The sequence below is a fragment of the Nicotiana tomentosiformis genome, chromosome 9 (genome assembly GCF_000390325.3).
Source record: "Nicotiana tomentosiformis chromosome 9, ASM39032v3, whole genome shotgun sequence".
Classification (NCBI taxonomy): domain Eukaryota; kingdom Viridiplantae; phylum Streptophyta; class Magnoliopsida; order Solanales; family Solanaceae; genus Nicotiana; species Nicotiana tomentosiformis.
Genome location: NC_090820.1, coordinates 74,767,795 through 74,779,018, shown reverse-complemented (window position 1 = coordinate 74,779,018; position 11,224 = coordinate 74,767,795). Strand labels below are relative to the sequence as shown.

Below are 11,224 nucleotides of genomic sequence, written 5' to 3'. Positions count from 1 at the left end.
AACTTTTATTTTGCCCTTGTGGGCATTTGACTTTGAATTTCCTCTTTCAATAGTTTTTGATTTCGAAACATAGGCCAACATGGCCAGTTGGAGTCAACTTGATGCCCCTGCCGAGATTGGGTGCCTTTTATTTTGAATACTGCTTGTATCAAGTGATAACCTTGTAAATTAGTCCAGTCTTCCCTTCTTTGTATTAGTTTCGGAACAGAGTTAAACCGAAAAGGATTCAAAGAAAAGCAAACAATGGAATGGACAAATGAATTTAGACAAGAGGTATCCCTTTTGGGGAAAAGAAAGAAGGACTTGTCTGGAGTGTATACAGACTTCAATGAACATGACATGCCTCTTCGACTAGATACCTGATCTGTGTAAACCGTCCAACTCTCAAAAATTCATCACAACTCTTGCTTTGAGACTGAGAAACTTTGCCCAGGACTGTGTCGATACCAGTGACTATGAGGATCCTCTTTTCGATCAGTGGCGCCCTTTGCTGGTTTTCACCAGCTGGCCTCTCTCATTTCTCTTCTCACCATCGCCTTATAGTGATCTTTGTGAGTTTTAACTAATAAGACTCTCATTTTCGAATTTCTCTGCTTACCATCACCTTATGGTGCCCGTGAGGTTTTCACCAATAAGACTCTCTTATTTTATTTCTCTCATTTTGTTGTATCAGATCCGAGTAACTGTATCCTCCCATTTTGAATCTCTTTGCCGATTGATCGGAAGGACTTGAAAAGGATTTGGGTAAAAAGGATTTGGAGTGAATTACAACTTTGGAACCTTTCAGACAAAACAATCGCCAAACCATTATAACATCTGCCCCAATTTCACTTTTGGGGGAATATGGATTTTTGTTTTGGTGTGACTGAACCCCAGAGAGAGGTTGCATACGTATCCTTTCGGAATGAAGTCGAACGTAGTTCAAGGAACTTTGTTTTTTTTTTTTTGATTTTTTTTGATTTTTTTCTCCTTTTCCCTAGTAACTTCCAGGTTCCAAAGAGGGTGATCAAAGAAACAAAAAAGAGTCAAACATAATACCTCTTGACCTCATCTGCATTGACAGCTGTTTCGGGGTCATTTCCTTCAATGTCTCCCAAGTACAACGCTCCTTTCGGCAACGGTTTTCTTATAATGTATGGACCTTTCCAATTTGGAGCAAATTTTCCTTTTTCTTCCTCAAGATGCGGGAGAATACGTCTCAGAACGAGTTGCCCCACTTCGAATTTCCTGGGACGCACTTTCTTGTTGTAGGCACGGGTCATTCTTTGTTGGTACCACTGCCCGTGGCAAACTGCGGCCATTCGCTTTTCATCAATCATAGTTAATTCTTCCAACCGGGCCTTGATCCATTCATCATCCTCGATCTCGACTTCAACAATGATTTGAAGAGACGAGATTTCAACTTCTGCAGATATTAAGGCTTCAGTGCCATAAACCAATAAGTAAGGCGTATCCCCAACTGATGTGCGCACGGTTGTGCAATATCCCAATAATGCGAAAGGCAGCTTTTCATGCCACTGTCTAGAACTTTGAATCATTTTCCTGAGGATCTTCTTGATATTCTTCTTTGCAGCTTCAACAACGCCATTAGCTTTGGGTCGATAGGGGGTAGAATTATGATGCGTAATCTTAAATTGTTCGCATACCTCCCTCATCAAGTGGCTATTCAGATTTGCAGCATTGTCTGTAATGATAGCTTTAGGAATACCAAAACGACAAATAATGTTGGAATGCACGAAGTCCACCACCGCTTTCTTGGTGACGACTTTGAAAGTGACTGCTTTAACCCACTTTGTGAAATAATCAATGGCAACCAAGATAAATATGTGTCCATTTGAAGCTTTCGGCTCGATTGGCCCAATGACATCCATACCCCAAGCAACGAATGACCAAGGTGCTGACATAGGATGCAACTCTGAAGGTGGTGCATGAATCAGGTCACCGTGTATCTGACACTGATGACACTTCCGAACAAAACTAAAGCAATCATTTTCCATGGTCATCCAGTAATAACCTGCCCAAAGGATTTTCTTTGCAAGGGCATATCCATTCATGTGAGGTCCACATACTCCTGAATGCACTTCGTTCATGATCTTTTCAGCTTCTAGGGCATCTACAAACCTCAAAAGATTTAGATCTGGAGTTCTTTTGTACAAGATTTCTCCGCTCAAGAAGAAACAACTAGCAAGCCTTCTAATGGTTCTCTTTTGGTCTCCACTAGCCTGCTCGGAATATTTCTTTGTTTTCAAAAACCTTTTGATATCATGATACCATGGCTGAACATATGGTTCTATTTCAATTGTATTACAATAACCATGCCTTTCTCGAATTTGGATTTCCATCGGGTCAATATGGACATTGCCCGGATACGGCAGCATTGAGGCCAAAGTAGCTAATGCATCAGCTAACTCATTGTGGAATCGAGGAATATACCTGAACTCGACGAACTTGAATCATTTGCTAAGCTCTTCCACATGTTGCCTATATAGGATAAGCTTGATATGTCGAGTTTCCTATTCACCTTGGTCTTGTCGAATGATCAAATCTTAATCTCCCATGATTAACAATTCTTCCACATCCAGATCAACTGCCATATTCATGCCCATAATGCAGGCTTCATACTCAATGGTGTTGTTGGTACAGAAGAACCAAAGTCGGGTTGTGGTCGGATAGTCCTGACCGGTGGGCAAAACCAAAATTGCCCCAATTCCGACACCTTTTGCATTTAAAGCTCCATCAAAGAATATTTTCCAAGCATTGGTGTCTTCTGGAATTACTTCAACTGAATTTACTTCCTCGTCCGGAAAGTAAGTACTTAGGGGTTGGTATTCATCATCAACCGGGTTCTCAGCTAGATGATCCGCCAAGGCTTGAGCTTTCATCACTGTGCGGGTGACATAGACAATGTCAAACTTAGTGAGCAGGATTTGCCAGTTTGCTAACCTTCCCGTGGGCATTGGTTTCTGGAATATGTACTTCAGAGGATCCATTCTAGTTATGAGATATGTGGTGTAGGCCAAAAGATAATGTCTGAGCTTCTGGGAGACCCAAGTTAGGGCGCATCAAGTTCTTTCTAACAAAGTATTCTTGGCTTCATAAATTGTAAACTTCTTGCTCAAGTAGTATATGGCCTTCTCTCTCTTCCCGGTCACATCATGTTGTCCCAGGACACAGCCAAAGGAATTTTACAAGACTGTCAGATACAAGAACAAAGGTCTTCCTGGCTCGGGTGGAACCAACACTGGCGGATTTGATAGATATTATTTGATCTTATAAAAAGCCTCTTGACATTCATCTGTCCATTTGATCGCTGCATCTTTCTTCAGCAACTTAAATATGGGCTCACACGTGGTAGTAAGCTGAGCAATGAACCTGCTGATGTAATTCAATCTCCCTAGCAGACTCATGACCTCTTTCTTGGTTCTTGAAGGTGGCAAATCCTGAATAGACTTTATCTTTGTCGAATCTAACTCAATACCCCTCCGGCTGACTATAAACCCCAAAAGTTTCCCAGATGGAACTCCGAATGCACATTTGGCTATATTCAATTTCAAGTCATACCTGCGCAGACGCTCAAAGAACTTTCTCAGATCTCGCACATGGCCTTCTTGTGTTCTGGATTTAATGATCACATCATCCACACACACCTCAATTTCCCGATGCATCATGTCATGGAAGATGGCAGTCATGGCTGTCATGTAAGTTGCCCCAACATTTTTCAAACCGAATGGCATGACTCTATAACAATAAGTGCCCCACGGCATGGTGAAAGCCGTCTTTTCTGCGTCGTCCTCATCCATCAGAACCTGGTGGTACCCAGCATAACAATCCACGAAAGAATGTATCTCATGTTTGGCACAGTTATCAACAAGAATATGAATGTTTGGAAGTGAAAAGTTGTCCTTGGGACTTGCTTTGTTCAAATCCCGATAATCAACACACACTCGGGTTTCCCCATCTTTCTTCGGCACTGGGACCACATTAGCCAACCACATGGTGTATCGGACCACCCGAATCACACCAGCTTTTAATTGTTTGGTGACTTCTTTGATCTTATCACTGATTTCCATTTTAAACTTCTTTACTTTTGTTGTACGGTGGGTAACCGGGATAAGTTGGCAATTTATGTACTACCAAATCAACGCTCAAACCTGGCATATTATCATAGGACCATGCAAACACATCCTTGAATTGGATCAATGCACCCCTAGTTCTTTCATCGGCGTGAATGCTTATCATGGTTTTTCGGACCTCTTCTGGACTGCCCAAATTAACTGGCTCGATTTCATTTAAGTTTGGCTTAGGCTTATTCTCAAATTGTTCCAATTCTCGATTTATTTACCTAAAAGCCTCATCTTCATCATATTCTGGATCTTGATTCATTATTTCACAGTTAGACAACATTTTAGGATCTGGGCATGAAGTCCGCAAGCATGTCATGTTATTTAAGTCCGCATTATTAGAACTGAAAAAGAAAAGATAAGAAAAATAGCAAAATTAGAATAAAGAAAAAGGAAAAATCCATTGATGATGAAATATTGATTTCATTTCATTGAATTGAAGATAAGAGGGTTTACATCGAAATCAAAAGACAATAAAATAAAAACATTTGAGTTACACCCTGAAATAACTCGTAATGTAGAAAAAATGGCAAGACTGGACTACCGGGATTCCCGCCTGAAAGGGAATGGGGTAGCTTTCAAATTCTGAAGCTTGGCATTTGGTCCCATGTATAACACCTCAGCAGTGCTCGTTCCTTCCCCCGGCTGGACCATGTGGGAATTATACATCATTTGTTTCATGGCTTCACAAATATCCTCAATCTCTTCGGTCGTGAAGGCCTCTTCTTCTTCTTCTTCTTCTTCTTCTTCTTCTTCTTCTTCTACATATTTGGGATCAATAAATGACTTGGCGAGATGCGGAACGGGCTGAGGCACGACCCACCCATTTTTCTTGCGCTCATCAACCCATTTTCTATCGGCCTCTGTAGCTCAAAAACCTACGCCGAAGAACTTCTCATTGGCGGTTGAAGTAACAGGCTCTATGATGCCTTGTAGAGATACCCCGAGCCCTTTAGTCATTTCAGTGGCGACCATGACCGAGGCATTAGATAAGCAAGGTTGAGGGAACGGGGGCCCTTCTTCGCATTGGTTGGCGACCACAATTTCGAAGGCTTGGTAGATAATGTGCTCACTTCCTTCTCTAGCTTCGAGACATGGGACTGAAGGGTCCCTGTAAATGGATTGTTCATCCTCCCCGTGGACAACAATTTCTTGGTTTTCATGTTCAAATTTGACCATTTGATGAAGAGTGGAGGGCACAGCTCCTGCAACGTGAATCCATGGTCTTCCTAGGTGAAATTTATATGAAGTATCCATGTCCAGAACCTAGAAAGTTACTTCAAAATCCATAGGGCCAATGGTCAAAATCAAATCAATTTCCCCTATTGTGTCTCGCTTGACACCATCAAAAGCGCGCACATAGACATTGTTTGGCCGAATTCTTTCTGTTCTAATTTTTATCCTCTGGAGCGTTGAGAGAGGGCAAATGTCGAACCCAGACCTGCCATCTAGCATGACTCTCTTCATATAATAACCTTCGCATTTGACAGTCAAGTGAAGGGCTTTGTTGTGGGCGGCTCCCTCTTGGGTCAAATCATCATGGCTAAAGGAAATTCTATTAACTTCGAAGAATCGCTCAGCCATTCTCTTCGGTTGTTCAACTGAAGTTTCAACCGGGACATATGCCTCGTTTAATGATTTCAGGAGTACCTTCTGAGGTTCATTTGAGCTAAACAAAAGAGATAAAAATGAAATCTGGGAAGGAGTCTTCCTGAGCTGGTCAATTATTGCATATTCCAAAGTTTTCATTTTTCGGAAAAACTCTTCTGCTTCCTCAGCGCTCACAGGCTTCATAGGCGGAAACCGTTTATCCTTGCTCAGTTTTAACATCTTTTGCTCTTCTGGGTTGTGGTGCTTCCTAGGTTGGTTCATTTCGTTCACCTCTCCCACAATCTCTTTCCCCTTGTAAGTAACCATTGTTTTGCTATAATTCCAGGGGACTGCAGTGGGGTCTCTCATAGGGCTCTGTGGTGCACGACTAATAACCATGGGCTCAGTCAGCCTTGGTGAAATTACCGGCCCCCGCGCCACATAAGTCCATTTTGGCACATACAACTTTGGAACATTTAGCGTGACTTTCCTCTGCTCAAATATTTTGGGAGTGTTCAACATGAGTTGTTCTTTCCTTGGGGCACTAGGAACATAGAGAATTGCATCCTTAACAGGTGCTGCCCCAGTATTTGTTTCCACAGCTTTTTCTGTAACTTGAGGAGTTGGAGTGATTTTCTTCTCATTTCTGGCTTGTTTCGCCGCCGCTTTAGGTCTTGCCTCTGAATCGACAATGGCAATGATAGCTTTCAAAGCTGGATAAAATTCTTTATCATCACAAATAATACCAATGACCGGCCCGTTGTTGTGAGCCGTTAATGGATTGTTAGTCACATTGGGGACTTCCTTGTCCCTCAGCACCACTCGTTTTTGTTCTATAAAATTCTCAACAGCCCTCTTGAGAGTCCAACAATCCTCCGTATCATGACCCTCTGCCCCCGAATGATAGGCACACCTGGTACCGGGCCGGTATGATGGAGATTCCGGATTTTGTCGGTTTGGAGGCACAAGTTGCAATAGACCCATCTGGACTAATTTTGAAAACAGGCTAGAGTAGGACTCACTAATAGGGGTGAAGTCGTTTCTCCTAGGATGCTCACGAGGGCGTGTATTATGTTGGTAATTGTTTTGTGGGGGACGGGGGTTATATGGAGCTTGGTAAGGATGGTTATTTCTAGGAGGTGGAGCTCGGTTTTGGTTGTAGTGTTGTTGTGGCCGTGTATAAGGTTGGGCATTCATCACCGCATAGGGAGGCGGTGCCATGGCATATGCTGCATCTTGATGTGGGTAGTAGTGTTGTGGGTTTTGGAAGGCAGGTAAGAATGATCGCGGGATCGATGGGGGCCTCTCAAATCTGAAGCTATCATGGCTCCTTCTTCCCTCTTCCTTCGATTTGCTAAACCTCTAGAGCCGTTCTGTATGTCTTGGGAGGTGGCTCTCAAAGCAGATTGACTTATGATTCAGCCAGTTTTCAGGCCATTTTCTATCATTTCTCCAATTTTTGTGGCCTCTGCAAAAGGTTTGCCCATGGCAGACATCACGTTCTGAAAGTAATCGGCCTCTTGGGCCTGCAAGAAAACATTGACCATTTCAGTCTCATCCATAGGCGGTTTCACTCTGGATGCTTGCTCACGCCACTTGATAGCATATTCACGGAAGTTTTCCGTAGTTTTCTTCTTGAAATTGGTCAGAGAATTCCTATCTGGAGCTATATCAATATTGTATTGAAAGTGCCTGATGAAATCTCAGGCCAAGTCATCACATATATGCCAATGGGAGATGTCCTGGTCTATGTACCATTCTGACGCAATTCCCGTCAAGCTCTCCCCGAAATAGGCCATCAAAAGTTCTTCTTTTCCACCCCCTCTCAGCTGATTGTAATATCTTTTCAAATGAGCGATCGGGTCTCCGTGCCCATTGTACGTTTCGAATTTTGGCATTTTAAAGCCAACGGGCAAATGAACATGAGGAAACATGCACAGATTGGAGTAAGAGACACTCTTTTGGCCACTCAGGCCTTGCATGTTCTTCAGACTTTGTTCGAGGCTTTTCATCTTCCGAACCATCTTTTCTTGCTCCGGGTTTCTCATAGCTCTTTCTTGTTCCATAGGAGACTCAAACTGTGGGTGCTGAGGGTAAGTGTTTGGGGTAACATGAGCGTTGTCTAGCTGAAATTGCGGGACTTGAAAAGTGAAAGCTGAAGGCTCGAAGCATGGCCTGGGAACGGTTGGCTGTGCCGTAGTAGAGACTGGTGGTGCGGTGAATAATGTAGAAGGTACCTCTGAAAATGGTGCCTGGGGGCGAACCTCAGAAGGCATACCGATGAAATTGGCCGATATAGTGGGGTACCCAAACGGGATGAATGGGTTAGTTACGGGGATGGGGACATTGGAGGTTCCACTCGTCCTAGGAAGCAGTTCAGGAAATACGGGGATTATACTGGGCGGTTCTTTGCCATTAGACCAAGCGTCCTACATTTCTAACATGCGGACGCACAACCTCCTATTTTCTTCAGCGGCTGCAGACTCTGACTGTGGAATAGCCGATACCGGACTTCCCTCAGGTTCAATAATTGGTAGATGACTTTCGGAGGCCATAGGAACACTGCCTTTAGATCTCGTGAAGTAAGGATAGGAAGCCAGATTACCACAAAACCAACCACCTAAACAGGACTTTTGATATTTTCACACACAACAACCTGGTTAGTTTGAGATATTTAATAGATAAGGAATCGCATATTGGGGATACAATGCACTTAAACAGTTAAATGTTTCTAAATGTCTTTGCAACGGCTGTAAGTTTCATCCCTGCTTTGCTATCTCTTTTCTCAAATTTCAAATCCTGATTTCTTTTTCCTTCCCTTATTGTTGTTTTTGCTCTTTTATTTTTCACTCTTTTTTCTTTCTTGTTCACACAATTTTCCTTCTTTTTCTCTCTTTTTCTTTATTTTTCACTGAGATTGTCTATAGCTACGATCGAATCCGGTGGGGATTGCCTGCGTATCATGACGTCGCATGAATCAGATCATTACGTAGTTCAGGAAATAAATGCAGAATAAAAGAAAAGAAAATTTTGGTTTTTGTTTTTTTCAATATTTCATTAAATAAAATCTTTTTGGGTTTTTCTATTACAAAGACTTTGAAAATACTGACGATTAAACATACATACTCAAAACAGAAAAAACAGACTCGAAAAGGTAAAATACTGACTCATAGCCAAAAATAATAATAAAAAAAACATCAGGAATACATAAGAGCCTCCAATAATACTCTAGGGCCCCGTGGTACATCAGTCGGTCTCGACGCGGGCCTGCGTGCAATCGGTTCTTGAAGGTACTCTAAATCATCCATCACCAGACGGATAGAAGTCATCACAGAAGCAAAGAACATAGACCTAGTCATATCTTCGCATTCATGGCATTTCATTGTGACATAATCTGCGATTTCTTTAATCCTCATTCTAATGACGCCATTTTCTTGGAGCAAGCGTCCAATTTGCTGAGACCGGGCCTCCAACACCTGCGTGGCCGTATGGTTATGGTCTTGTAATTGCTGTATGTCTTCTTCCAATTGGGAAATCAATGTATAGCAATGCTCTCTTTCAGCTTTGAAATCCTTTGTCTGTTGGACGATTTTATTTTCGAGATTAGTCAGCTTTTCCCTTAAGATCGTGACCCCTCCATCATACTTTTGCTTTAAATACTGAACACACCTTGCCCATTCTTCTTTATTATTCGCCAATTTTGCCCGAGCTTTTGCCAATTCATCCTCGGCCTTTGTCAAATCAAACCCATAATCATGAACTTTCCGTCTCAGATTTCTTATGAGTCTTTCATCTTTTTCGCTTCTTACCGGGTTTTTAGCAACTATTTTCATTTTCTGAATCTGAGCTCGGAGGGCTTCATTTTCTCGGGCAAACCTTTTCTTTTCTCCTTCATCCTCAACAGCCTGCAAACTACTGTTGAATTTGAGGTTTTTGATTTGATCCTCTAGCTTGCTTATGGTGGTCCAATATTCCTTCTCTTTAGCTAACCAAACCCACTGTTCTCGCGCTCTATCGGTGAATTGTTGGACATGGGGTCTTTTGGCGGGCTATTCTGTCTCTTGATCGACTCGAACTCTCTTACCATACCAGGCTGTGTAGTTAGATTCTACTTCACCCGAGGAACAATCCCATACTTGAGTCTGTGGCTCCAGAAACCTACATTGGTGCCAAATCTGGTGAACTTTTTCTTCTGGGAATGCGGCTTTTCGGCATAGTCCAATAACCTGTGGACTCAAATCTTCATCATAAGCGACTGTTTGGTATCTTCCCAATTGGCGTAGGACCCGATGCGGAGCATAAGGCTGAATACTCCAAAGTCCCATCAATAAAAGAAAGCACACTCCGGTAGGCATGTAAATAACCCCGTTGACCGTGAGCCAACTGAAAGTCCACTCAATTAGGTTTCTGGTCACAAAACCCAAATACACGAACCAAGCCTCAGTACCCTCCAGTAACTCATGACCGTTTACCCGGTTTCCATATTATTCAATGCAATCGAGTCCGGTCAGACCGTAGTTCATGTACCTCGGGCGATGGCAAAGATGTTCCACCAACCACATTTGCAAAAGCAAGTTGCAACCCTCAAAGAACTTTGTCCTAGCTAGACAGGCGGTTAGAGCTCGATAGATTTCTGCAAGAATCATCGGTATAAGAGTGTCGTTGACCTTTTGACCATAAAGTCGGTTATTCCTGCAAGTCCCAACTCTATATGTCACTCCTTGGGCATATCAGAGTGCCTAAAAATGCAACTACGAAAGCTAAACCTCTGCGTGCTTCCCATTTGTTTTTATTTCCCTGATGACTCAAACCAGTGTCCAGAGCCTCAAATCCTCAGGGATCCCTATACCGGCTGTATAAGAAGTGGAATGTGCAAAATCCTTTGGCCAAATTTCCATCTTTAACCTGCCGGCTAATGCTCAGAAGGTCCAAAAACTTATGAGGGGTTACAGGTCTTGGTGCTACTGGATATCGGTGCCTGAGATTCTCGTCAAGACCAACATAACCTGCCATCTCCTCTAGAAAAGGGGTGAACTCAAAACCAGAGAAGTGAAAAACATTGTGCGTCAGGTCCCAAAACGGTATCAAAGCTTCAATTATATCAACCCTTGGTTTAATTTTCAAAAGCCTGGTGAGCCCACCTAAAGCCTTTGTCACATAACGCTTGCTGACCTCCCCCAGGTCATTCCACTACATGCGGAGTCCCGGTGGAATCTCATCTACGACCCGAAAAGGTACATTCTCAACAATGCTCATTCTGCACACAAATTGAGGACAAAGATCAAAACCGACACATTTTTCAAAAACACAAAGTGGTTAATTTTAAAAATCCAAATCAATATCCACGGTGCTCAGCACTTGAGGAAAGGTTTTAGGGTTGTTTCTGCCAACTGAGGTTGGTTATAGGAGAAAAGACTGACTTGGGTTTACATTGTGGCTATTCTTGTGATAACAGCCTTCCGGCGCTCCAGGAGAATGCCTTAAGGCTATTTTGACAAGAACCGCCCCGTGCG

At 42.7% G+C, this 11,224-nt stretch overlaps 2 protein-coding genes across 2 annotated transcripts; both read right to left on the bottom strand.

Annotated features, from left to right (window-relative positions):
* Positions 1-5,387: 5,387 nt before the first annotated feature.
* LOC138898998 (uncharacterized) lies at positions 5,388-6,695 on the bottom strand. Its single transcript, XM_070185109.1, has one exon. It carries the CDS (start codon positions 6,693-6,695, stop codon positions 5,388-5,390), a length of 1,308 nt encoding a protein of 435 aa, XP_070041210.1.
* A 434-nt stretch (positions 6,696-7,129) lies between these two features.
* On the bottom strand, positions 7,130-7,777 carry LOC138898997 (uncharacterized). Its single transcript, XM_070185108.1, has 2 exons — positions 7,467-7,777; positions 7,130-7,403 (listed from the first exon to the last, which is right to left on the bottom strand). Exons 1-2 carry the CDS (start codon positions 7,775-7,777, stop codon positions 7,130-7,132), a joined length of 585 nt encoding a protein of 194 aa, XP_070041209.1.
* Positions 7,778-11,224: the final 3,447 nt, after the last annotated feature.